General features: G+C 41.5%; 1 protein-coding gene across 3 annotated transcripts in view; it reads right to left on the bottom strand.

Annotated features, from left to right (window-relative positions):
* Positions 1-7,945: 7,945 nt before the first annotated feature.
* USP2 (ubiquitin specific peptidase 2) overlaps positions 7,946-26,663 on the bottom strand; it is a 165,150-nt gene continuing 146,432 nt past the window's right edge. For all 3 annotated transcript variants that reach the window (XM_040325522.1, XM_040325523.1, XM_040325524.1), the window contains 7 exons: positions 24,497-24,561; positions 22,067-22,170; positions 20,002-20,082; positions 17,241-17,319; positions 13,821-13,928; positions 11,376-11,496; positions 7,946-9,533 (listed from right to left, as the gene is read on the bottom strand). In XM_040325522.1, coding sequence (XP_040181456.1) covers positions 9,446-9,533; positions 11,376-11,496; positions 13,821-13,928; positions 17,241-17,319; positions 20,002-20,082; positions 22,067-22,170; positions 24,497-24,561 — 646 coding nt within the window. In that variant the 3' untranslated portion in view covers positions 7,946-9,445. The remainder of the gene's footprint in view (positions 9,534-11,375; positions 11,497-13,820; positions 13,929-17,240; positions 17,320-20,001; positions 20,083-22,066; positions 22,171-24,496; positions 24,562-26,663) is intronic.

Raw genomic sequence — 26,663 nt, forward strand, 5'->3', positions numbered from 1 at the left:
GCAGTGTGTTTGGGGACATTGTCCTGCTGGAAGATGAACCTCCGTCCTAGCCTCAAATCACACACAGAGTGGTATAGGTTTTTCTCAAGAATATCCCTGTATTTAGCACTATCCATCTTTCCCTCAACTCTGACCAGTTTCCCAGTCCCAACTGCTGAAAAACATCTCCACAGCAGCAGGACGATGTTCTTTGAGGGATGTGATGTGTTGGGTTTGCGCCAGACATAGCGTTTTCTTTGATGGCCAAAAAGTAAAATTTTAGTCTCATCAGACCAGAGCACCTTCCTCCATACATTTTGGAGTCTCCCACATGCCTTTTTGCAAACTCAAAACGTGCCAACTTGATTTTTGCTGAAAGTAATGGCTTTCTTCTGGCTACTCTGTCCAACTTTATGGAGCGTGTGGCTTATTGTTGTCCTATGTACAGATACTCCAGTCTCTGCTGTGGAACTCTGCAGCTCCTCCAGGGTTACATTAGGTCTCTGTGCTGCCTCTCTGATTAATGCCCTCCTTGCCCGGTCCGTGAGTTTTAGTGTGCGGCCGTCTCTTGGCAGGTTGGCTGTTGTGCCATGTTCTTTCCATTTGGTTATGATAGATTTGATGGTGCTCCTAGGGATCATCAAAGATTTGAATATTTTTTTATAACCTAACCCTGACTTGTACATTGTCCGTTACTTGTTTGGAGAGTTCCTTGGTCTTCATGGCAGTGTTTGGTTAGTGGTGCCTCTTGCTTAGGTGTTGCAGCCTCTGGGGCCTTTCAAAAAGGTGTGTTTGTGTAATGACAGATCATGTGACACTTAGATTGCACACAGGGTGATCAATTCACTAATTATGTGACTTTTGGAGGTAATTGGTTGCACCAGAGCTTTTTATGGGCTTCATAACAAAGGGGGTGAATACATACGCACATGCATATTATCAGTTTTTTATTTTTGATATATAGTTTTATGTATATATTTTTCTAATTTTACTTCACCAACTTAGACAATTGTGTTCTGATCCATCACATATAATTCAGATAAAAAAAAAAAACAACTAAAGGCTGTAATGTAACAAAATAGGTAAAAAGCCAAGGGGGGTGAATACATTTGGAAGGCACTGTATTTCAGAAAAAATACAGTATTATGGCCACTAGATGGAGCTGACAGTCAGAAAATCACTGTATTAAGAAATATACGGGCAAAATGTCAAGGATGGGGGAATTGGTTTCTGAAAGAAAGAAACTCTGTTGGTGCATCAAGAATTTTTGGTGCGACTTCAAGTTTCAAGGCTGGAAAATTACCTGTGGGCGGTCTGGAAGGACCGGACCCAACACCCTATCACTTTTCAATACCACCCAATGTTTAGACATAGTGGGCCAGATTCAGGTACATTTACGTTACGCCGCGGCGGTGTAACATATCCCATTTACGTTACACCGCCGCAGGTTTACAGCGTAAGTGCCTGATTCACAAAGCTCTTACCTGTAAACTTGCGGCCGTGTAATGTAAATCCGCTCGGCGCAAGCCCGCCTAATTCAAATGGGGCGGGCACCATTTAAATTAGGCGCGTTCCCGCGCCGAACGTTCTGCGCATGCTCCGTTAGGAAATTTCCCGACGTGCTTTGCACGAAATTACGGCGCCCCAACGTTTTTTTTTGAACGGCGACGTGCGTTACGGCGTTTCGTATTCCCGGACGTCTTACGCAAAAAAAATAAAAAATTTTATTAGACGCGGGAACGACGGCCATACTTTAACATGGCTGTTCTAAAGATAAGCCATGTTAAAGCAGGCCTAACTTTGCGACGGGAAAAACCGACTAGCGACGATGTAAGAGATTGTGACGAACGCGCGTATCTTCGTGGATCGCCGTAAGTAGTCATTTGCATATTCTACGCCGACCGCAATGGAATCGCCACCTAGCGGCCGGCCTAGAATTGCATCCTAAGATCCGACGGTGTAAGTCAATTACACCTGTCGGATCTTACGGCTATCTATGCATAACTGATTCTATGAATCAGCCGCATAGTTAGGACGGGCAGATCACAGAGATACGACGGCGTATCAGGAGATACGCCGTCGTATCTCTTCTGTAAATCTGGCCCTATATTTTTAATGTCATAATATTTGCGAGAATAAGTGACTGATAACCATTAAAAAATTGTGAACAATCCTATTAGACTTTGGTCTTAACCTGCCACTCAACATAATTGTTCTATCCATATTTTCTACTTCTCTGATGACTTTATTTAAAGTGGTTGTAAACCCAACCACACAACTTACACATACAGGTAAGCCTAGATTAAGCCTTACCTGTAGGAGCAAGAAATATCTCCTAAACCTGCATGGTTTAGGAGCGTGCCGTTTTTGTGAATGACATTATTGGGGTCAATGCGTGGGGATCTGCCAGTCCCGCGCACACGCGGGAGTGACGTCATCGCCGCTCCGGCCAATCACAGCGCCGGAGCGGCGATAACAGGAAGAAGATGCGAGGGGACATGGCGGCGGCGGAGGGGAACGAGGAGGACTTCGGGGGGCTTTGATTTCAGGTAAGTGCCACATAATGAGCTAGTATGCGTATGCGGGTTACTTCCTATTTAAGTCATCAGATCTGTATCCCTTGTCTAAAAACTTGGTCTGCAAAACCAAAGCTTGTACTTGTTTAATAGTACAATTCCGCCTTAGGTAGATGAAATGACTCTTAGGTACTGATTTCAACCACATGGGGTGATGGCAACTTCCCTGTTCAATATAGCCATTTCTATCCATGCTTTTAAAGTACGTAGAGGTGATTAAAGAACCTTCCCTAACCTCAATGTTGAGATCAAGGAAATGTACCTTAACCTGACTTGACTCATAAGGTATGCCCAAGGTATTATTAAGCTGTTCCATAATATTTTATAGTGAGGGCATGTCTCCATCCCATAGGAGGAAGACGTCATCTATATACCTCCCCCAGAAGACTAATGCCCGGTACACACAATCCGATTATCGGACCGTTTTTTTGTATGCTAATCTCACGTCGAATCTGATGAGTTTACTAAAGTCACGAAAATTCTCGTACAACGTAAATCGGTGATGCCATGTGTTGTAATGCACTTGTATTGCATTTTTGAACGACAGCTGTACTGAATAAATGAAAATCTTACGATCTGGCATCGTACAAAAAACATTTCCGTGCATGTCCGATAGAATAATATCGGATAAACTGTCCCGATCAGCTCTTGAAAGCTCTGTATTAACAATCCGATTATCGTAGATCATTTCGAAAGCGGCATTTTTCGTAGGATTTTTGGATCGTGTGTACGGACGGGGCTTAATTCCGGTCTCCTGTTGGTATAGATGACGTCCCCCCATTTTGCCATAAACAGGTTTGCCACGCTCGAGGCAAACTTAGCACCCACGACGACCCCTCTATTCTAAAGATAGAATGAGCCGCCAAACCAAAAGTAATTATGAGACATGGCAAACCTAAGTAGGCTCAACACAAAATCCCTTTGGATGGAGAGGAGACTCTTTTCAAAAACATTTCAACTGCCTCAAAACCATCCAAATGGGATATAATGTTGTAAAGAGAAGCCACATCAGCTGTTGTCATGATGTAGCTCTCTTTCCACTCCACAGCTCCCATAAATTGAGTAACATAAAATAACATGAGATATACACACAAACACACACTCTATTGTCAAAAGTATTAGGACATCCCGGCCGTGTCTATGCCCCCTAAACAGAGAACCTGCTCTCTATTTTCCTGTCGGCATTCCTGGCAGAGTGTTTCCTGCCGAGAAAACCGGTCGTCTGTATGCTTACCTGAAGGGGAAATAAATCATGCATGCTCGATAACAATTAGACGCATGCACGGTAGCATAGAACTTAATTTAGCCATCTCGTTGTAGTCTTTGACGTCACCGCGTTCTTGCCATTCAAAAGAACGGCAGGTCTTTTGTGTGGCCGTGTGTATTTATGGCTTTTCAAGGCAAGCTTGGCAGGAATCCTGTTGGGAAAACTGACGGTTTTCAAACAGATGGGATTCTTGGTCGTGTGTACAGGGCTTTAGGGTTCAATATTGAGTTGCCCCACCCTTTGGAGCTATAACAGCTTCAATTATTCTGGGAAGGCTGCCCACAAGGTTTAGGAGTGTGTCTTTGGGAATGTAGAACAGCTGACGGCGACTATCTGTCAAACTGTAGGAGATGGTAGCCAAAACCGGATACAAAGGCAGACTGTGCTTGTAATAAAACTAGAAATAGCTAGCAAGATCAACTTTAATGCATGAAGAATATATAAGGTTGAGGAACTGAACTGAGATCCATATCAAAATAAACACAGGAGGCAGTTCTGCTTGCAATATGGAGTTTAATTAGGATATTTACATTTGCATAGAACACATAGGGTCCTTAGGTTTACAAAGTACTTGTTTCAAATTCTACACACTTACACGGTAAGCACCAGCTTAGTGTGGCCTGAAAGGGGTCTGGGGGGGAAGACAGAACGTTTTCAATGCCTAAGAGGTGTGTAGCTGGTTTGACTCTAGTTCAACAACATGTTAGTAATAAAATAAAAAGCTACACATACAACCTATCACATCACATACTTACATAGTATACATACATGACCCTGAACAACAAACATGAAATCTCACAAGGTCAACATTTTTTTTCTAACACTGCTGAAAGTGGAGGATTCCTTGGACCACTTTACCAGTACACTGCATAGTAGGTGAATTGCTAATATTTGCAAAATTCTATAAAATAAAGCAGCACTCTATATTTTCCAAAGTCAATGTTCTAGAGCAGGGGTGCCCAACCAGTGGCCCGCAGAGCCCTCTGATGTGGCCCACGGAGCCCTCTGATGTGGCCCGCGACCTCCTGCTCTGGGATGGAATAAAATAGAATAAAATACTGTTATTAAAGATAAGTTTATTACTAATATCACAGTGTATATACGGTATGGGCACATCTGTTCTGCAGTGGTTACTGGGCTGCTTTCAAACTGATCCACAGGTGCAGAGAAGTACACCTATGGGTTACCTGCACTGAGCCATAGACTTCTATTACTTGCGAGTTTGGTGTGTTGAGCGTAGAGTGGGCTCTATAGAGCCGAGTGGGCTGCCATCCACCCGTTCTGCTCATTGGGACCCGCAACCGGTTACCAAGTCGCTTAAGTGGCCCTTGCTCTTCAAAAGGTTGGGCACCCCTGTTCTAGAGAGTAATACTGTAATGGGTTAATACATATAATAAACATAAAACATTATCAGTTCTCAGTGCAAAGAGTCCACATAATTCCAACTATAGAACTAAAACAGAACTAAACAGTGCCTTTTCTTTATTCACCACCATCAAATTACCCACAGAGCCACTTACTGACTAATCTGAACCCCAATATGTGAGGTTAGACAATGCTTGTGTAGCGACAAAGCCGGCCAAATGGTACTGCAATCTTCCACCTACTTCCTCATCCGATGATCAGTGTATACAAAGATCCTCAATCCCAGGGAATCATATGTAATATGCAACGAGGAAGAAGTGGATCTCCAAAGGACGACTGTGAAAGCTCCCAGTGATGTTTGCTTAGTTTTGTCTTTACACCAGCCTTTTCTGACCTCACTTATATAGGGGGTCAGGAGATTTGGTAATCGGATTTATGTGTAACTTGATGGCAGTGGATACACAACAATTCTGAGTGGAGGTGCAGGTCCTCATTGAGGAGTAATAATGCTTTTTGTTTATTACATGTAGTTTTAACTCATTAGAACATTGGCTTTGAAAACTAGAGTGCAGCTTTATTTTATGTAATTTTGAAAATTACATAGGTATATTTTACATTTTAGCTCACTGCTGATACAGTACATAAGAGAGGACAACAAAATATTTTATTTTAAATTACTAACATTTGGCCGGAGGATTAAACTACAAGAGGCAACTGCACCGGCAAGATGGGAAGGCAGGCAAAGAGAGATATGCTCAGAGAAGCAGAAAGAAGAGCTCCCAGACTAAGGGATGAGGAGGCAGGGGGTTGATGAAGGAATGGCACAGGAAACAAACAGTGAGAATAGAATAAATAGGACATTGCAGACTATTAGGAACTATAAGGCCACCTCAGTCCAGATGCAGATTCCAGGTAGCCGAGGTTAGCAAGGTATCCTGTCGAAGGCCGGCCATAGACAGAGCAAATTTCATAACTGCAACCATGAGAAAGAAATTTGCTTGATTCCCCCATCAATGCAGACATTGTTGACAGGGGAATCCATCCCACCGAGCCATTGTGTTCTCCTGGTGGGGGAGGGCGAGGGAAGCCACCCCTGCCGGGAAAACACAGCGATTATTGCTAGTGGCTATAATCACATATAAAATCTGTTGGCCGGTTGTACCCAAGTTGATTGATCGATCAACTTGCATACATTCAGCCTGCCCATACATAGTTTGAATCAGCAGGAATCGGCTGAGATTTGAACAGTCTATGGCTGGCTTAAGAGTCAGAACATGGATACCTCAATGGCTAGTCCAGAAATAGAAGCTAGTCTCTGACTGCATACTTCATAAAAGGAAAACTTAAAAAATATATATCCTTATTGTTTTCATAGCAAAATGTAGACCTGCGTTTGAATGCCTGGGACACTTATCTAAAACCAAGGCTCACCCCCTCCTTTTAAAGGTAGTGCTATCGTACAACCTTTTTTCCTTAGTATCCAGTCTCCTATGCAGAGTGCTGCTACCTAGAGGTCTGCTATGCACTACCAATAAACAACATTACAAACTAAAAAATCATTCAGCGTAGACAGCCCCTTTAACTCTTATGCCTTGTACACACGATCAGAATTTCCAATGGAAAAAGTCAGACGGAATTTTTTCATCGGAAATTCCGACCGTGTGTGCCCCATCTGAGTTTTTCCATCGTAAATTCCCGGAACATGTTCTCTTTTTCTCCGATGAAAACAGTTTATTTTGGAAATTCCGTTCGTCTCTATGGAACTCCGACAGAGAAAAAAACATGCATACTTAGAATAAAGACGATGCATGCTCGGAAGCATTGAACTTCATTTTTCTCGGCTCGTCGTAGTGTTGTATGTCACCGTGTTTTTGACGGTCGGAATTTGGTGTGACAGTGTGTATGCAAGACAGCTTAAACGGAATTCCGTCAGAAAAATCAGTCAGAGTTTATCCCAACGGAAATTCCGATCGTGTGTACAGGGCATTTTTGTTCAGTAGCTACCTACAGCTCAACTCCAGACAAAACTTTTTATTTTAGTTGTGGATAGAGTGGAAAACGGCTGGATAGATTTTTCACTACCGTATTTGCAGGGGTCAAGTCCTGGGGAAAAAAGTGTGGGAACTCCCACCCAAGATCCACTCCCCAACCCAAAAAATGATACGCTCATATGCATAATTACTAAACCGAATGTTTTTTTTTCTTCGATCCACTGTACCTTAGTAATCCTTTATGTTACTGGCTGCTTCCTGTATATGGATTCATCGGGTAGTGTGCGGGTATTCCGTCACTTCCTCGATGCCGCAATGTCTCCCGGGAAGAATGACAAAAGCTCCCAGGAGACATTGCGGCATCGAGGAAGTGACGGAATACCTGCACACTACCTGATGAATCCATATACAGGAAGCGGCCAGTAACATAAAGGATTACTAAGGTTGGCCTGCCCCTGACAGTGACTCGAGCTGGGCATCACCGTTTAGTGAAGGATTGGCTCGGGCGGCTCTAGTCCTGCAAAGTCAACTGCGTTCCTGCTGTGAAAAAAGTGCAGGAACTCCGTTAACACGCATTCCCGCAGGACTTGAGCCCTACGTATTTGCCCCCATTGAGAAGTTTTTCTTTCACTTTCAGTCTAGGTATTGGGTGTAAATCAGTGAGGGAAAAATCTCAGTTCACACTAGACGCAAGGATATGCAATTAGCAGACCTCCAGCTGATGCAAAACTACAAGTCCCATCATGACTCTGCCTCTGGGTGTCATGCCTTGTGGCTGTCAGAGCCTTGCTATGCCCCATGGGACATATAGTTCTGCAACAGCTGAAGGTCCGCTAATTGCATAACCCTGCACTAGAGCCACCTCCTTAGCGCCTGCTTTGTTTCCTTTACAAACAGCAGTTTTGAATGAAGGGAACATGCAGCAACCTCAAGACAAGAGCTTGATTTTGCAGTTGCGTCGCAGTCCAATTGACTTGTATGGGAAATTTTGATAGGCAGTGGCGCTATCAACTCAACAAGCCACGGCATGTGTATGGTCTTGTCTGGCTGTATACAATTTTTTAGGTGGGTCGTGAAGAGGTAGCATTTAATTCTGAAAGAGGTCCCAAGCTTTGTCCACTCAAATCTCACTCGGAGTAAAAATGTTTTGACTGCAATTTTGCTTTAAAACTTCAGCTTTCATATACAGTACTTTCAAATAAATTATAACTACATGTTACACTGCACTAGCTTTGGTATTTGCATAATAATAATAATAATAATAATAAAAACAATTATAAAAGTAAAAAACTGCTAAATCGCCTAAGTCCTTCAGTACATCTTCTTAATACTGTTGTGAACACCACACACCTCTTAAGCAGTAAAAAGTTAGCAGTGGAAAGATTGAATTCTTGTGGCCCCCAAAGATATCAGAAGAAGCCTTGTCAGACACCATGTTCTGGAGAGAAATTCTGAGTGACCACTTCTGCCACTCCACCCTCTGTCCAGAAAAGCAGCCTATTGTATTTCATATTCTATCATGGCATCACTACCTAAGCTGAGAACTCCTACCGAGACAGATTAGATATAAGAAATACACAGCACTCCAAATTATATACAGCGGTGACTGTCTCGCTATGTGTATAAATACATTTCTCTTATTCACTTCAAGGAACAACACTCTCCATGTTAAAATTCTTCATACAAGGGGCCGCCTTATTTAGCAGGCCACCCCAGTAACTGGTATTTTTTTTGTGACAGCAACCAAAAAAATACATAAAAACATTTTTGTCGTAATGTAGAAGGACATATAAGATTCTTTCCTGAGCAGTTTTCATCCTGACTTCTGAAAGAAGGACTTTCCCGAAACACTTCTTAGGATTTCTTCTACCATAACACTCAAATGGTAAGAGCAGCAACAAACATACCTGGAGCTTCAGTATTGTGCAAAAACAGCTGGGGGTTCCCCATACTGGTTTACTTATGTTCTTACTGGTTATAAAAACTTGGGTATAGATGTCATTGAATACTGATGGACAAAGTTGGTTTTCTTTTTTCAGCGTTTCCTGCACCATAAACCAAACCAGTGGTATTCTTATATCAGTTTAAGGCCATAGTTCTTTGGATGATTACTTAAGGCAACTAGTGACTGTATGAAATGCTGGTGTACATTAAAAATAATTATTTTAGCTCACTGCAGCATAAATGAAAGGTTCTTTTGACCCTTCTGGACAGTTTTCACATCTGATGCAATTGTATTTCCACTGCATTCGTTAGTGGTTTGAAGTCTACATCCTGGACGAAGGTCCTGATAGCTCATAGAATAACACGTAGGCATCGCTGCTTTTCACCTGGCTGGAAGACATTGCGGTAACCCTAAGAAGGAAAAGACAAAACTATTAACTGTGTGTATAAAATGTTGCAATACATTTTCTTGAGCGTCTGTAAACAGCAATTTTCAAGTCTTGCCACAGATTCTTAATTAGATCTAGGTCTGGAGTTTGACTGAGCCATTGTAACACATGAATATGCTTTGATCTAATTCCATTGTAGCTCTGGCTGTATGTTTAGGGTCGTTGTCTTGCTGGAAGGTGAACCTCCACCACAGTCTCAAGTCTTTTGCAGACACAGGTTTTCTTCTACGATTGCCTGGTATTTGGCTCCATCCATCTTCCCATCAACTCTGACCAGCTTCCCTGTCCCTACCAAAGAACAGCAACCCCACAACATGGTGCTGCCACCACCATGTTTCATGGTGGGGTTGGTGTGTTCAGGGTGATGTGCAGTGTTTTTTTTCTGCCACACATAGCGTTTTGCTTTTAGGCCACAATTTTGGTCTCATCTGACCAGAGCACCTTCTTCCACGTTTGCTGTGTCAGAACATGGCTACTCAGAAGAAGAAGCCAAGAGGCCCATGGTAACTCTGGAGGAGCTGCTGAGATCCACAGCTCAGGTGGGAGAATCTGTCCACAGGACAACTATTAGTCGTGCACTCCACAAATCTGGCCTTTATAAATGCCAGATTTGTGGAGTGCACATCTATTAGTTGTTCTGTGGACAGATTCTCCCACCTGAGCTGTGGATCTCTGATGCTCCTCCAGAGTTACTATTGGCCTCTTGGCTGCTTCTCTGATTAATGCTCTTCTTGCCCGGCCTGTCAGTTTAGGTGGACGGCCATGTCTTAGTAGGTTTGCAGTTGTGCCATACTCTTTCCATTTTTGGATGATGGATTGAACGGTGCTCTGTGAGATGTTTAAAGCTCAGGACAGTCAGCTGAGCACTCTAAACAACTTCAATCTGCTAAGTGCTGTAAATGTTTACTTTGCAAAGTAAATGATAGTGAATTTTTTTGTTAAATGTGAAGATCAGGTGAAAATAGTGCAGCGCTTGCAGTTTAAAGTGTACAGGGACCTTGTGATAGGTCCTAAATGCACAAAGTGACCACCAGGAAATTATAATAAAAATAAATAAAGACACAGTGCTTAAGACACTTAAGAAGTGATAACTATAAAGTCCCTATGTGAAACAAAATAAACAAAATGTTATGTCCACACGTCCCTTGATGGGGCATCAATGAAATGTTCAAATCTTCACTTAAACATCCAAGTTTTGCAAAATACTAGTGAACAAGTGAAAGTGTGTAATCTACCTCCGATAGGGTGAAGGCTTACTAGATGATCTATGAAATCCCAGATGATGTCTATGTAGACAAAATGTGTCAGGTGAGCACCACTGCCGCTACATTTGTACTAATAAAAGCTGTTGTTTATTTTCCTGAAATAGCCTGTCCTTTTCTTCATATGAAATACTTTCTACGGAGAGTACTATCCCAATGACCGTTGGTGGATTTGCTTAATTTATGAAAAGGTTCCCAGAGCTGATGTTCCCACTTTCTGGCGGCTGCCAATTCAAGCAGGTTTGACTCATAGGACGTATGTCTTTTTGAGTTCAAACCATCTGGTGAGCCTTTACCCTATCGGTGGTAGATTACACACTTTCACTTGTTCACTAGTATTTCACAAAACTTGGATGTTTAAGTGAAGATTTTAACATTTCATTGTTAAGCTAGCTGTTGTTTGAAGCCTGATAGTCTACCGTGGTATTATATTTATATTTTCACTTTTAAATGTCAATTTCAAACTTTGAATGTTTTCAGGTGAAGAAAAAAATAAATAAAAATAAAAACCAAAAAAAGATGGTTTACACTTTTATCATTACCTTGAGTCATTAAATGTGTACCACTCTCCATTGTTTGTATTTTTGCAGTAAGCAGTATAATGGCCCCCCATGGTGGTACCCGAATGATTGGATACAGCATACAAATTGTATGTAGCTTGAGCTGTAAAAACAAGATGTAACAACCAATATTAGAAAAAAAATGTAAAAAAATTCTAGCATCAGAAACAAGGTAAATGTCAAACAAAATATAGTGGAAGGATAATAGTAAGATTACTGGCAAAGGGACAATTAATGTATAAAGCACAGCTAGAGCTACTTATACATCAGAACAGTTGCTGATAGTATTGGTAATGATCCAGTAGGTGAAAGACCTAATTTCTCCACCAAAGCTGTCATCAACCTGCATGTTTGTAACCAACAGGAACACGTAATTCAGAGTGCTTTGCGTATCTGTTAGCAATGGGGTACAATGTAGAATACAAGAATGAGCATGGACAATTTTACTGAAAGTGGTTGTAAACACCTACATGTACTCAGTGAAGTGATTGCCCCCCAGTGATATACAGAGATCAACAAATTCTCCTACATATGTTGTACCTGTTTATCTGCAGTCCTCTTCTCTACAGACATTCTAAGTGCAGAATTTGGGGTGGGGGGGCAGAGCACCTTGCCCTCATGTTGATGGGGACAAGGGCCTCTTCCCAAAAACCTTGGCCAGTGGTTGTCAGGGTCTGCGGGCAAGGACCTTATCGAAATTTGGAAGCCCCCTTTGACAAGGGGGACCCCAGATCCTAGCCCATCCCTATGTTAATTCGGATAAGAGTCGGTTTTTGACAAGTCCTTTACTTAAAAAAATAGCTCTGCCTTCTCCCTGAGCAATCTTCTCCTGCCATCGTCTCTCCCGATGCCGCCTTCTCCCGTGCCGCGGTCTTCTTACTCGGCTCCAGTTATACGCTTAAAACAAAAAAGTCCACTCTTGTCCTTATGCTGTCTTCCTTCGTTGTGACGACCTTGCTGTCTGACATCTTATGTACCCATGGGGCGTGGCCATCCGATGACATCACCCAAAGAGCTCGTCCCCTTGTGACTTGTGCACTTAATTGAGACAAGTACATAATATAGAGCGATGTGATTTGTTCATATTTCATGTCTGAGGTTTACAACCATTTTAAATTCATCAATTGTCTATATTGGCCCATAACTTTCACGATTGTCTCCCTAATTTGTGAATTGCTTGCAGATACGAGTGTCCACCATTTTAAAATATACATGATACATGTCATCATGTCTTTTTAATGTGTACATATAATCAAATCTTTTCTTTTTTTTTTTTTTTTGGATAGAAGCGTTGAACTCCCTGTCAGATTTTTTTCTGTGTCTGCCAGTGTCAAGATCTCCACCTTGTCCAATCAGAGAATGCTTTGCATTCATTCAGAAAATTAAAAGTATTGTCTGTATGGTGCCTTTGCTGAGCAGCCGACTTCCTGTATTCACAAGGTATCAGGCCGCCCGCTCAGAAGGGGACCCAGAGGCAGGTGGTGATCACTGACCCTGTCACTTTACCCTGAATGGGCAAGATGACAGGGTCTCTTTAGGAGAAAAAAACATAAATAATTGTCAGGAGGCACTTATGCTGTACACTCAAAACAATGCATGATTGGTATATAGGCCCGGATTCACGTAGAGCGGCGTATTATTGTGCGGGTGTAGCGCATCTCATATGCGCTACGCCGACGTAACATTGAGAGGCAAGAACAGTATTCACAAAGCACTCGCTCCCAACGTTGCGCTGGCGTAATGTAAATTGTCCGGCGTAAGCCCGCCTAATTCAAAGTAGGAAGGAAGTGGCCGTGATTCATTTAAATGAGGCTTGACCCCATACAAATCACGTCAAATTTACTCCCTAAGATACGACGTCTCAATGCCTATGACGTTAACGTAACCTACGCCCAGCCCCATTCACGTACGACTTACGTAAACAACGTAAAATCCGACGGCTGTTCCGTCGTCCATACTTTAGCATGGGATGCGCCTCCTATAGGTGAAATAACTTTTTGCCGGACGTACACCTTATGTAAACGGCGTATACTACTGTGACAGGCGCAAGTACGTTCGTGAATCGGCGTATCTCGGTCATTTGCATATTCGACGCGTAAATCAATGGAAGCGCCCCTTGCGGCCAGCGTAAATATGCGCCCAGGCTCCGACAGTGTAGGAACCTTACGTCGGTTGTATGAAGCCAAAATTCAGGCGTATCTTGCTTGCAGAATCAGGCGCATAGATACGACGGCGCATCCGTGCACTTACGCGGCGTATCAGTAGATACGTCGGCGTAAGTGCTTTAAGAATCCGGGCCAAAATCTCCTGTTGTGGGTATATATAGACCTTTCAATCTATAACATTACATATTTAATATTTTACTTTACAGGAAGAACCAGGTCTACACAATAGGACCTATGAAGAATATTGAAGTAAAAAACTTACTGCTGTGTTCTGCATAAAATTCACGTAAGTCTAAATCTCGAAGCGGGAAATTCACAAATGTGGAAAGCTTGCTACTTCTTATGCGGCCTTCAGAAAACCGCTTAAGATCTGTAAAGGGTTAAAGTTAAGGAAGAGAAACTGCAGCTTCATGAATATGATACAAGCTGTTTGAGTGTGTAAAAAAAATCTTAAAGCAGACCTACTGGTAAATTTGCATGAACAGATTCCTGACAGGTCACAATATACAGTACCTTTTCATAAAATGTATATTTTTTTATATATCTATATATATATCTTCTTCATTTATTATATTCAAGACTACAAAATGCATGAAAAACATTTTTAGTTAGGTAAATATGAAATATAGCATATCATTTTTTTATTTATTTACTGCTTTAAGCCGAAGTTTAGCAATTTGCGTTTGGAGATAACACATTACATTTACATGTCATGGTGTGTATCCCATGTCCCGCAGGCAGCTGCTTCAAGATTTTTTTTTCCTTCATGCCACCTTCATAACTGCCAGATATTGCTTTGAGCTATTATCCCATGGTTGCTATGTGGGGTAACAGCAGCCACTGCTAATGTGAAGAGTTGCAGTGCTTGCCCACCCCCTCCGTCCTCTCCATCATTTGGTGATCTCATAATACTGTTCTCCCACAATGCATTGCAATCTGTGAATGAAGGAGTGGATGAATGACAGGATCTCCACCACCTATTCATAGAATGCATTGCATATTTCTATATTGACTATTCGATCAATAACCATTGGGCCTCTTGCATACGAACATCTGACCCTGTGTAATGTAAATTGTGGTGTATTTCCCCAGGTGATGCATACAGCCACCCACAGACATGAATGGTTCTGAGCAGGTGTACTTGGGTATAGGCAGGTGCTCATGTAAACACAATTATAGCAAAATATAAATGCGTGAGACAACATGATTACAAATAAATAAAGACTACTGTCCAGCTAGAGGGGAATTACATAATTATGTATTCCCTATTCTGGCATCTTAAAGCGGAGTTCCGGCCACAATTTCACTTTTTAAATATAAATTCCCCTGTAATACACAAGCTTAATGTATTCTAGTAGAGTTAGTCTGTAAACTAAGGTCCGTTTTGTTAGGTTGTTACAGAATTTAGACACTTTATAAAATAGAAATTGACTGGGGCCATCTTAAGTGTGGGCATCATGAAGCCAGACTGTATGACTTCCTGGATTTCAGCCTTGCAGACCTCGCACATGCTCAGTGCTGCACAAGCAGTGTCAGATCAGGTTTCAGCACCTGTGCTGTCCAAGTCACATGATTCTTTGAGACTGGGGAGTGCACAGACTCCTGGAAAGTTACACCCACTACATTCCCAGGAGTCTGTGCGGTGTAGGTTAGGAAGCATTAAAGCGGGGGTTCACCCTTAGAGGGCACTTTTCCCCCTTAGATTCCTGCTCGTTATTACTAGGGGAATCGGCTATTTATTTAAAAATAGGTGCAGTACTTACCCGTTTACGAGACGCATCCTCTCCGTCGCTTCCGGGTATGGGCTTCGGGAATGGGCGTTCCTTCTTGATTGACAGGTTTCCGAGAGGCTTCCGACGGTCGCATCCATCGCGTCACGATTTTCCGAAAGAAGCCGAACGTCGGTGCGCAGGCGCAGTATAGAGCCGCACCGACGTTCGGCTTCTTTCGGCTACGAGTGACGCGATGGATGCGACCGTCGGAAGCCTCTCGGAAGACTGTCAATCAAGAAGGAACGCCCGCTCCCGAAGACCATACCCGGAAGCGACGGAAGAAGATGCAGCTCGAAAACGGGTAAGTACTGCACCATTTTAATACAAATAGCCGATTCCCCTAGACCGAACGAGCAGGAATCTAGGGGAAGAAAAAATTTTTTTTTAGAAATGGGTGAACTCCCGCTTTAAGCACCTGGGTGCAGGAAGTGGGAAGATTAACTATTCTGCCTAGCAACAACACTTTGAAGGCATCTAAAAAAAAAAAAAAATTCGTAAAGGACTAATGACATTTTTTTAAAACTACTGATGTAATGTTATATTTATGGGTGGAACTCCAATTTAATTTAGAAGTAGATGCTGAACCCTAGGGATGCCTTTTTAAAGATGGCACCAGCCTCCTGGAGTGAAATGATGAAGAAATGTAACTGTTGGCATAATATAAATCCTGTATAATAATAATAATAATGATAATAATTGTCAGGGAGAGTGTGATGTTTGCAAGAGATAATACCTACCTATGTGTGGTACACTTGCTCATTACAGGCATACAGATGACAAACATTTTTTCTAGGCCTGCTTTAACCACCTCAATACCACTCGCCCCCTTCCTTCCCAGACCAATTTTCAGCTTTCAGCGCTCTCCCATTTTCAATGACAATTGCGCGGTCATGCAACACTGTACCCAAATTAAATTTTTATCATTTTGTTCACACAAATAGAAATTTCTTTTGGTGGTATTTATTCACAACTCTGTTTTCTTTTTTTTATTGCGATATAAGCGAAATAAGAGTGAAAATTTGGAAAAAAATATATTTTCTTTATTCTATTTTAAAAGAAATCCAATTAAATCGAATTTTGTCATAAATTTAAGCCAACATGTATTCTACTACACGTTTTTGGTAAAAAAAAATCCAATTATGTGAATAATAATTGGTTTGTGTGATCACGGACATATTTACGCAAATGATCATGTACAGATGTGCGCAGGAGATCACGGACAAATGTGTGCAAGTGATCATTGGGACATGTGATTTTACTGTTACATATGTGGGGGACATGGGTTTTTACTATGTGAGGACATGTGTTTTGGGGACATGTGTGTTTTACATTGTGGGGACACTAGACTGGTGATCAGTGAGTAAAAAGCTGAAAATAACAGCTCATACTCACTGATCACCAGCCGGCTGCAGAGATCTCTCTCCTCTCCTCACCGACAACTTCTGTGTGAGGAGAGGAGAGCCAATCGCCTAGCAATCGGCTCTGTGTTTACATCACATGATGGCTGTGATTGGACACAGCTGTCATGTGATCAGGAGGGCCAATCACAGAGCCCTCCTGTCGATCTGAGATGCGCCGTGTCCGGGTGACACAAGTGCATCGGGATCGTGCCACTGCGTAGGAACGCGCGCGCGATCCCCCACCTTCTGAGGGATGTTCCTGAACTTCCACTCAGAAGGAGAGAGCGCCCACCCAGCCGTATATGTGCAGTGGCTGGGTGGGAAGTAGTTAAGTAGCTGTTTTTACTATTTATATCTGATAGTTATCGCATACAAATGAAAGCTGCAATCTGAGATTTCAGAGGTAGTTCATGACGCTGTATGAGAGAAATGAATCTGGTATTAGGTGATGTTTGGTATATAAATAGTAATACTACAAAAAAGTCAAACAAAAGTCACATGAAAGGATACGAAGTACAAGGATCTTGGGAAATTTCTGAATTGTAAATTTCTTGATACACTTTCGACGAACTTTACATCTACAGCATGTCTGGTAAAGAAAAAAATAAGGAAAAAGGAGTTACAGAAAAACTCTGAAACTGCAACTCAGCATTAACGTTTTTTTTAGCAGTAATGATATACTAAATGTAAAGTAAAAAATAAAATCATAAGGCTTTGATTTATGTATATAATAAACATATGAGGTTATTGGCACAAGTACATTCTCCCATGGGAAAACCCAGAGCCAATTGCTATGCAGTGTTAATTTTGGCGACTAAAATATTTTCGTCTACTAAATGAACACTATTTTAGTCAACTAACATACGACTAAAACAAAAAAAATTCTGATTACTAAAATACGATTAAAACTACAATGGCATTTTAGTCATAAGACTAAAAAACTACTAAAACTAAAATGGTATTTTAATCAAGACTATGACTGAACGGAAATTAAGAATTGACATCAAAATTTATACCGCTCTACTCGCCATTTCTAAATCAGCAACACAATTTCATCCAGAGCCTATAATAATAGCACATTAACATGTAAACATGTATTGCACTACCGCATAATGATAAGTAAGGGGCATCTACTAAGCTGCTGAAAGAGAAAAAAATAAGACAAAGGCTTTTCTTATATGTTTTCATAGGGCCAGATTCAGGTACATTTGCGGCGGCGTAACATATCGCATTTACGTTACACCGCCGCAAGTTTTACGAGCAATTGCTTGATTGACAAAGTACTTGCCTGTAAAGTTGCGGCGGCGTACCGTAAATCCATTCAGCGCAAGCCCGCCTAATTCAAATGATCCGGGTAGAGGGCGTGGATCATTTAAATTAGGCGCGTTCCCGCGCCGAACGTACTACGCATGCTCCGTTTTGAAATTTCCCGCCGTGCTTTGCGCTAAATGACGTCGCACCGTTGTAATTTTTTGAACGTCGACGTAAGTTACGTCCTTTCCTATTCACGGACGACTTACGCAAAAAAAAAAGAAATTCAAAATTCGACGCGGGAACGACGGCCATACTTTAACATGGCAGGTCTATCTATACGCCACAAAATAGCAGCTTTAACTATACGCCGGGAAAAGCCGACTAGCGACGACATAAGAGAATGCGACGGCCGCGCGTACCTTCGTGAATCACCGGAAAAAGCTAATTAGCATACCCGACGCGGAAAACTACGCAAACTCCACCCAGCGGGCGCCAAAGTATTACACCTACGATCCGAAGGCGTACAAAGCCGTACGCCTGTCAGATCGAAGCCAAAAGCCGTCGTATCTTGGTTTGAGGATTCAAACTAAAGATACGACGCGGCAAATTTGAAAGTACGCCGGAGTATCAGTAGATACTCTGGCGTACTTGTACTGTGAATCTGGCCCTTAATATTTAATGTTGGTAATATATTCAGGTAATATGTGCAATGGCAATACAGTCAATAGAGTTTACTTTTTTTATTTTTTTGTATTTTAAAGTTGCACTTTTGTTTGTCAAAAAGCAAGAATTTTGTTTGTTTATGAAACTCGGTTTTATTTATAAAGATGTTATTTATCACATGGGCCAAATCTGTGTCTGTAGTGCATGTTCAAACCTTATTATCATAAATAATAACAACATGTTATTAGATATTTTATCCAGGAGTATATGAGTCAAGAAATGTTTAAATAATGCATTACAATTTAACTAAACACATTAGATTTTAGTTGACTAAAATGTATGAGATTTTAGTCAAGTAAAATATACTGGGAATTTTAGTAGACTAAAATACAACTAAAACTAAAATGGCAAACTAAATCGAAATTTGCTGCCAAAATTAACACTGTTGCTATGGGCAAAGGTTAGAATTTATTTTCCTCGTGTCCCCAAAATATTTGCACCATGGTCACCATTTTGTCCTGTGCAATCATTACTTTATCAACACTGTAGCCAAACTTCTTTGTGGTCTACCCTAATCCAAACACTTTATTATGCATGAATCTCATTAGATTTTGTACTTTTGACCAGTATTCCCTTTTGTGAGAACTCGCTTCAAATGATAGAGCTTTTAGGGACAGGCCACTCACCTTTCTTTTTTTTAAAGGGCTGCCACAATTTGATTAAAAGAAAACATTTTTCGCATTGCTCTTCCATTCAAAGAAAAAACAAACAAAACAACAGTGAGGCTCTTAGCCTTTAGCCTGGTCCCGCAGACCATGACGTTTAGTACCCCTCTCAAAAGCTTGGTCCATACTCTTAGGAGCTGGCTCCCATCTATACTCCTGTTCAGAGACCTCCTCTGTCTGCTGGCATGGGCATGGAGATGGCATGGAGCCCAGAAGCCTCGCCCGGATTCTCCTAACATCTGCAAAAACCTGGTCCCAGGACTGGAGAAATCTCCGGGCTCCAGCCCCTAACATGCCTGGATGAGAATCCTCGGTCAACAACTCTTTATACACCCTGGCATAGCACAGCACTGTCACATCTATAATATTACTTTTATAAAGGGAATACTGCAAAACACTCAGGTGAGATGGTATGGATCTCTAAGAAGGTGCACATATAAAGACTTTGATGGTCTCAAGGCAGGTGGCATAGCGTAATAATTAAATTGGGGGAATTTATGAGTTTGAAACTCGCCACTGCCCTGTCCCTATAACTTTTGGCCCGCCGCTACGATAAGCAGAGTCATTGGCCAAAAAGAATGTGCAGGAGGTAGGATGGGGCAGGTAAATTGTTTGAAGACAACACTTACTGGTTTTTCGTCCCCATCTAAAACATCCTCTTTGGTAAAGAGACGAATGCAATCCATTAGGGACACTTCTGAAACACTCTTCTGTAAAAAAGACATGCATACAATCACTAACATGAATGACAACAATACAGTAAATTGTTGTAATTAGTGAACCTAGAATCTGATTGGCTTTTGTGAGCAATACAGTGATCTTTAATTTGTACAGTTTTATACCAAATTACTTTGTTTTGTAGTTGGAAAGGGTGCAACTATAGCCACAGACACCCAAATAGATGTTATGCAGCCTGGGGCAATAGGTGCCATGCAGAGCGGGGTGTGAGGGAGATGGCTCTCGCTGCACATTTTTGGCAGTACCAATAATAACATTATCAATGCCTAATGTGTTTATCTTCATTAAAGCGGTGGTTCCCCCTTAAAAACAACTTTTTTTTATTCCACTGGCCCCCCACATTACAATCGAATTAAGGCTATTATTTTTTTTTGGCTGCTGTACATACCTTGATACAGCATCTTCACCCGTGCATCCGGGTTGCGAGTCCCGCGGGAGTGGGCGTTCCTCACATGTGTTTGATTGACATTTTTCCCAAAAACGAGCTCTCCCCCCGTCGCGTAAGCCGCGTCACGATTGGCGAAAAGAGCCGAACGGCGATGCGCATGCGCAGTATAGCGCCGACTCGCCGTTCGGCTCCTTTCGCCAACCGTGACGCGGCTTACGCGACAAGGGGGAGCTCGTTTTTGTGAAAAATGTCAATCAAACACATGTGAGGAACGCCCACTCCCGCGGGACTCGCAACCCGGATGCACGGGTGAAGATGCTGTATCAAGGTATGTACAGCAGCCAAAAAAAAATAATAGCCTTAATTCGATTGTAATGTGGGGGGCCAGTGGAATAAAAAAAAGTTGTTTTTAAGGGGGAACCACCGCTTTAACCTTCAGTAAAGTTACTTTAAGGGATTGCATGAGATAAGATGTCCATAGACAGTTACAGAATGGAGAATATGAAGTTTTATTTCACAGCTCCACATGGTGGGAAACTCTTTTCCCACTGGACAGAAAATCTGGAGAAGTTTCTTTAGCTCCAGGACAAGCAAACCTCTCTTATTTCGGGACAGTCTCTTACCACATAGCAGGTGCTCCAGGCTAGTTTCCCTCCACATACCAGGCACTTCAGGGTTGGCTCTAAGTCCATCACAGGCAGTCTCTTCTGGGGGCAAGCAGTCTGGGGTGGGCTACGTTTCTAGGTCAGTCTCTCTATCTCTACAACAGTCTCTCTCTAGGGCAGTCACTTTCACTACCCCCATAGCAGTCTCTGACCACATAGAAAGCATTTAAAGCAAATGTATGGCCAATACTATTTTGGCCCTACCCTTTGTATGGATCAAAAGCCCGCTGTTGCCTGATGTCACTCGACCGGTCTAGGAAAAGATCCAGACTGGACTGGCAGCTGGCTCAGCCTCTCAGCATGCCACAGAGAGACACAGACTGACACTCACAGCTCTCTGCTCAAAACAGAGGGGTGAACTGAGTGATTAGCAGTGTTTGATCACTCTGTTGTCAATGCAGAGACAGCAGGGGACAAATGCAGCATCGTATCAATGCTGCATCCACCTAGGTGAGTATAACATTTTTTAGGAAACTAATACTCTTTTTTAAGGGGAGTGTCTCTCCCCTGGCAGATACCCCAGGACAATCAATCTCATTTTCTAGGAAGTCTTTCTCCAAATGGCAAGCACTCCAGGGCAATTTCTGCACATAGTCGGCATTACAGGGTAAACTGTCTGTTTAACAAATGCTTTCTTCACATGCAATACAGACTAATGTCTTGTACACACAATCGGAATTTCCGATGGAAAAAGTCAGACAGAGTTTTTTAATTGGATATTCTGATGAAATCCATTTAGATATAGAACATGTTTTATTTTACTCCGATGGAATTCCGATGTGATTTGGCCGGGCAAAAGCCTTATCGTGTGTACAAGGCATTTTAAGCTGCAGCAATAGGATGGGTATGTATGTGACATTCTATAAAATAAACATATCATTCATTTATTGCTGCAATTTTTACCTTAGCAATGGGTAGCGACAAGTCCCAAAATGGATCATACACAGTAGAACAATATCCACATTCACTGCATGTGAGCGAGCTCTTCAACTGACCGACAAACAGTTCTGTTCAAAGATAATTTAAATGTTACAAAATATTAGCCTTATAAGGCATGTATACTGAAAATCTTTGATAAAGATTTCACATTTGGAAAAAAAATTGTGATATCACCCCTGTCATTTATTACATACAGTAAAAAAAATAGTCTTTTACTTTTAGCTCATGACTCTGCATGCATGATTTATTATTTGCGTGACATATAAGTTTACAAAACATTTAGGCCTCATGCACAGAAAAAAACAAGTTGCATAGCCACTACCAACGCCAGAGAATAGCGGCTGTAAAAAAAAACTTGCTTTTAGTCATTTTTTGCATTGGTGTCAATGCATGTTTAGCCGTTCTAGCTGTTAGCAGTGTTTCTCTCTATTCAAAATCAATGGTACCCTATGAGAGCCCATTTATTTTAATAGAAGTCTCACCAGAAGTCAGATCATGATGATCTGCCTTGCGGTGTGGCCTTTGGTCTGGTATGGATTTTAAGGGGAACCCCCATGTCAAAAAGAATGGTGTGGGGTCCCCCCCCAAGACACTTATCTGAGCATACAGCCCAGCAGGTAAGAAAAAAAAGGAGCAAAACCGGTGTAGGATTTTAATGGTTGCCACTATAATCCCAAGTAGGAAAAGAGTACTCACGTGTATAAAAGTTTTAAGGTTTATAGTAACAATTATAAAAAAAGCCATAAAAACATATTGAAAAGAATTGTATATTCTACATAGATATGACAATCTCCCAAATATCAGATTGTACAGAGAAATCTGGTAGTGTAAATATCAAATGAATTTTGTCTCCTGAAATATGTTTAATGTTCACCTAAAAATATGTATTTGATTTATATGTATGTGCACAAATATTTGTAATCATATGCTAACTACAATACATCTGACAGTACAAACAGTAGCCCCTGAAGAAGCTGTTGGCGAAACGCATAGTGATCCATTGGTGTTGGTACAGCGATTCCGTACTTTGGCCCTGCACATGGCAGACTATTGTATACTTCTTTTTCCACTTAATAAGTTACCGACTCATGGGCCACTTGAATAGGTTTCTCTGTACAATCTGATATTTGATACATGGGAGATTGTCATATCCATGAAGACTGTACAATTATTTTCAATATATTTTTAGGATTTTTTATAATTAGTATTGTTACAATAAACCTTAAAACGTTTATACATATGTGAGTACTCTTTCCCTACTTGGGAATATAGTGGCCCCTTACACATGATTGGATAAACTCTGATGGATTTTTCTGATGGAATTCCGTTCAAGCTGTCTTGCATACACACTGTCACACCAAATTCCGACTGTCCAAAACGCGGTGACGTACAACACTACGACGAGCCGAGAAAAAAGTTCAATGCTTCCGAGCGTGCGTCGACTTGATTATGAGCATGCGTGTTTTTTTCTCCATAGAGACGAACCACATTTTTTCATCGGAAAAAAAGAGAACATGTTCTCTTTCTAAGTCTGTCGGAATTTCCGATGGAAAAACTCAGATGGGGCAAACACACGCTCGGAATATCCGATGAAAAAATTCCATCTGACTTTTACCATCGGAAATTCTGATCGTGTGTACAAGGCATTAAAGTCCTACACCAATTCTGCTCCTTTTTTTCTTGTATCTATTTGGATGTGGTGCCACACATAATGGGTTACGTCTCTGCACTCGGCACTCCTCATAGCTAGGGATTTCCAAATGTAGCAAAAATAATACTCTGCTGATCGGAGACTTCTAGCTGTAACTTAGTATGAACGTTTTCTTAAGCCTCATACACACGATTGGACTTCCATCGGGCAAATCCGTGGATTTTTGTCTGAAGGACGTTGTCCGTGAACTTGTTCTGCATACAGATGGCAGAACATTTTAAGCCAACATACACCAAACCACGTGTATTTTCAGCTCTTTACCGCCACCCTTTCGGCAACTTCTATTGTTGTCTGATGTTTAGTATTGGTTCTGAGCATGCGTGTTTGTACTTTGGATTTTAGTCCAACGGATTTGTATACACACGATCGGATAATCCAACAGAACACATTTGTTGTCGGACAATTTGAGAGCAAGCACAGCCAACATTTGTTGTCGGAAATTCAGCATACAGACCAAATATCCGATCGTGTGTATGGGCCTAATAATACCATTTTGGCGTCTATGTGTATGCAAACATACTATCTTGCAGATACTATGTAAAGTAAATTTCCAAAACACACACACACCCCTGCGCATGTACATTATATGTATGGAGCATGGCCAGCTTATGCCAATATTTTTTATGATGGATGATTTCCAGCATATTTAAAATAATAACGAAAAGTATTTCACACCAACTTACCCACAATCCTGCTGTCTTCTCTTTCCAAATATCTCTTCCACATTTGCCTGCTTTTTTCTGTGTCACTGAAAAAAAAGGGAAAGAGGGTTTATATACAACATAAAAGCTACCCACAGCTTCAACCTATGACTAGACATCTCAAAGTGCACTGAAGACAATAATTACACCACTTCTAGAGAACAAACACACTATCAGTAATGGTATGAACAAGAGGAGAGGGGGTCGTTAGGGTAGTCCTGTCCTATGATGACAGTGCTGCTGCTGCTTTAAAGATACAGTACAGTAAGTGAGTGTTGTCATCCTCGGACAGGAAATGTGTTATTGGCAGGATCAGCAGATCGAAATAAAGGTCTGATAAGCTGCAATATATTTAGTTTTTCTTCTTGGATTTACTTATACTTAAAAACTCAATTTGAACAATAGCTTTTTTCTTCCAAAAGTGGTGTATCCAAGGTATTTCCATGAGGTCTGTCAGTTCTAAAAACTGTGGGTACCTTAAAATTGCCATTCTTATGCTTCCAAGCTGATATACAGTAAAACCTTGGTTTGCGAGCATAATTCATTCCAGAAACATGCTTGTAATCCAAAGCACTTGTATATCAAAGCATTTTTTTACAGGGTATAAAAGAGAAGAGAGGCTCCTCCAAGTGTAGCAATAAGTTGCTAAATGTTGTACCTTCATTAAATGTAACCATATTGCTACACTTATGCCCTGTACACACATCAGAAATTCCAATGGAAAAAGCAGCATAATGAAGACCTGATACTCCATGGCTGTGCTCTGCAGTGAGTCTTCTGTGAGATGAAGGGTTCAATAATACCGCTTATGTTTTTACAGTTCCATAGTACATCAATACCTGGGCCGCAATTCAGATACATTGTCGTATCTTTGAGCGGGCGTAACGCATCTCATATGCGCTACGCCGACGTAACATTGAGAGGCAAGTACTGTATTCAGAAAGCACTTGCTCCCAAAGTTACATCGGCGTAGCGTAAATGGGCCGGCGTAAGCCCGCGTAATTCAAAATAGCAAGGCAGTGGGCGCATGCTCAGAATCACGTCGCAAATACTCCGTAAGATGCGTCGGCTCAATGCTTTCGACGTGAATGTAACTTACGCCCAGCCCCATTCACGTACGACTTACGCAAACGACGTAAAATACGACGCTGTTCCGACGTTTCTGACGTCCATACCTTAACATGACTTACCCCTGCTTTATGAGGGGTAAACTTACGCCGGACGTAAGCCTTACGTAAACGGCGTAGCTAAATCCGACGGGAGCAAGTACGTTCGTGAATCGCCGTATTTAGGTCATTTGCATATTCGACGCGTAAATCTACTGAAGCGCCAGCGTAAATATGCACCCAAGATACGACGGCGTAAGGAGACTTACGTTGGTCGTATCTTGCAAAATTCAGGCGTATCTCAGTTCCCGAATAAGCGCATTGATACGACGGAGCGCATTTGGACTTACGAGTCCTTTCTGAATCCGGGCCAAGATCTATACTCAACTTCAAATACATTTTCATAAAGGATCAACAATATTCATACTGTAATATTTTACATATAAGCACAAAAAATGCACCATAAATTAAAGGATATTTCATGTCATTTTAATTCTCAGATCTAAAAAAGCAGAACAAACCAATGGCAGGCCCCCTAAATCTCTCATGTCATGAAGCATTATAGTATTACACTGTATCCAGTAGTGTATTTTGGTTTTGTGCTGCCCTAGGCCTAACTAAACTCGTGCACCCCCTAATTTAAATATGACCACCCCTTCCTGTCACGGCCACACCCCTTTCTGTTTAAGACACACCCTGAAATTTTCAAGTGAGGACACTAGTTCTTAGGGCCCAGGCATGGGATTCCGTTAATTTGCATAGATTTCCTCTCACTTCCTATTTGGCTATGGGACAGGAAGTGAAGGGAAATCTTTGCAATGGGACAGGGATGGTTAAACAGAAACTGACAGGGACTATAACCCTCCCTTACTCTATCCAAAATGAAAAAAAAAAAGTGTTGCCTATAGTTCTACTTTAAGCACAAATTTCTAAAAATTTGATGGAGAGGACTAAGAAGATATAACCATACCAATGGTGCAGCAGAAAACATATATAACAGTGAGGAAGATTTGTGGTCCAGGATAATAGGACAGTCAAAATTA

Source organism: Rana temporaria, chromosome 10 (genome assembly GCF_905171775.1).
Source record: "Rana temporaria chromosome 10, aRanTem1.1, whole genome shotgun sequence".
NCBI classification, from domain to species: domain Eukaryota; kingdom Metazoa; phylum Chordata; class Amphibia; order Anura; family Ranidae; genus Rana; species Rana temporaria.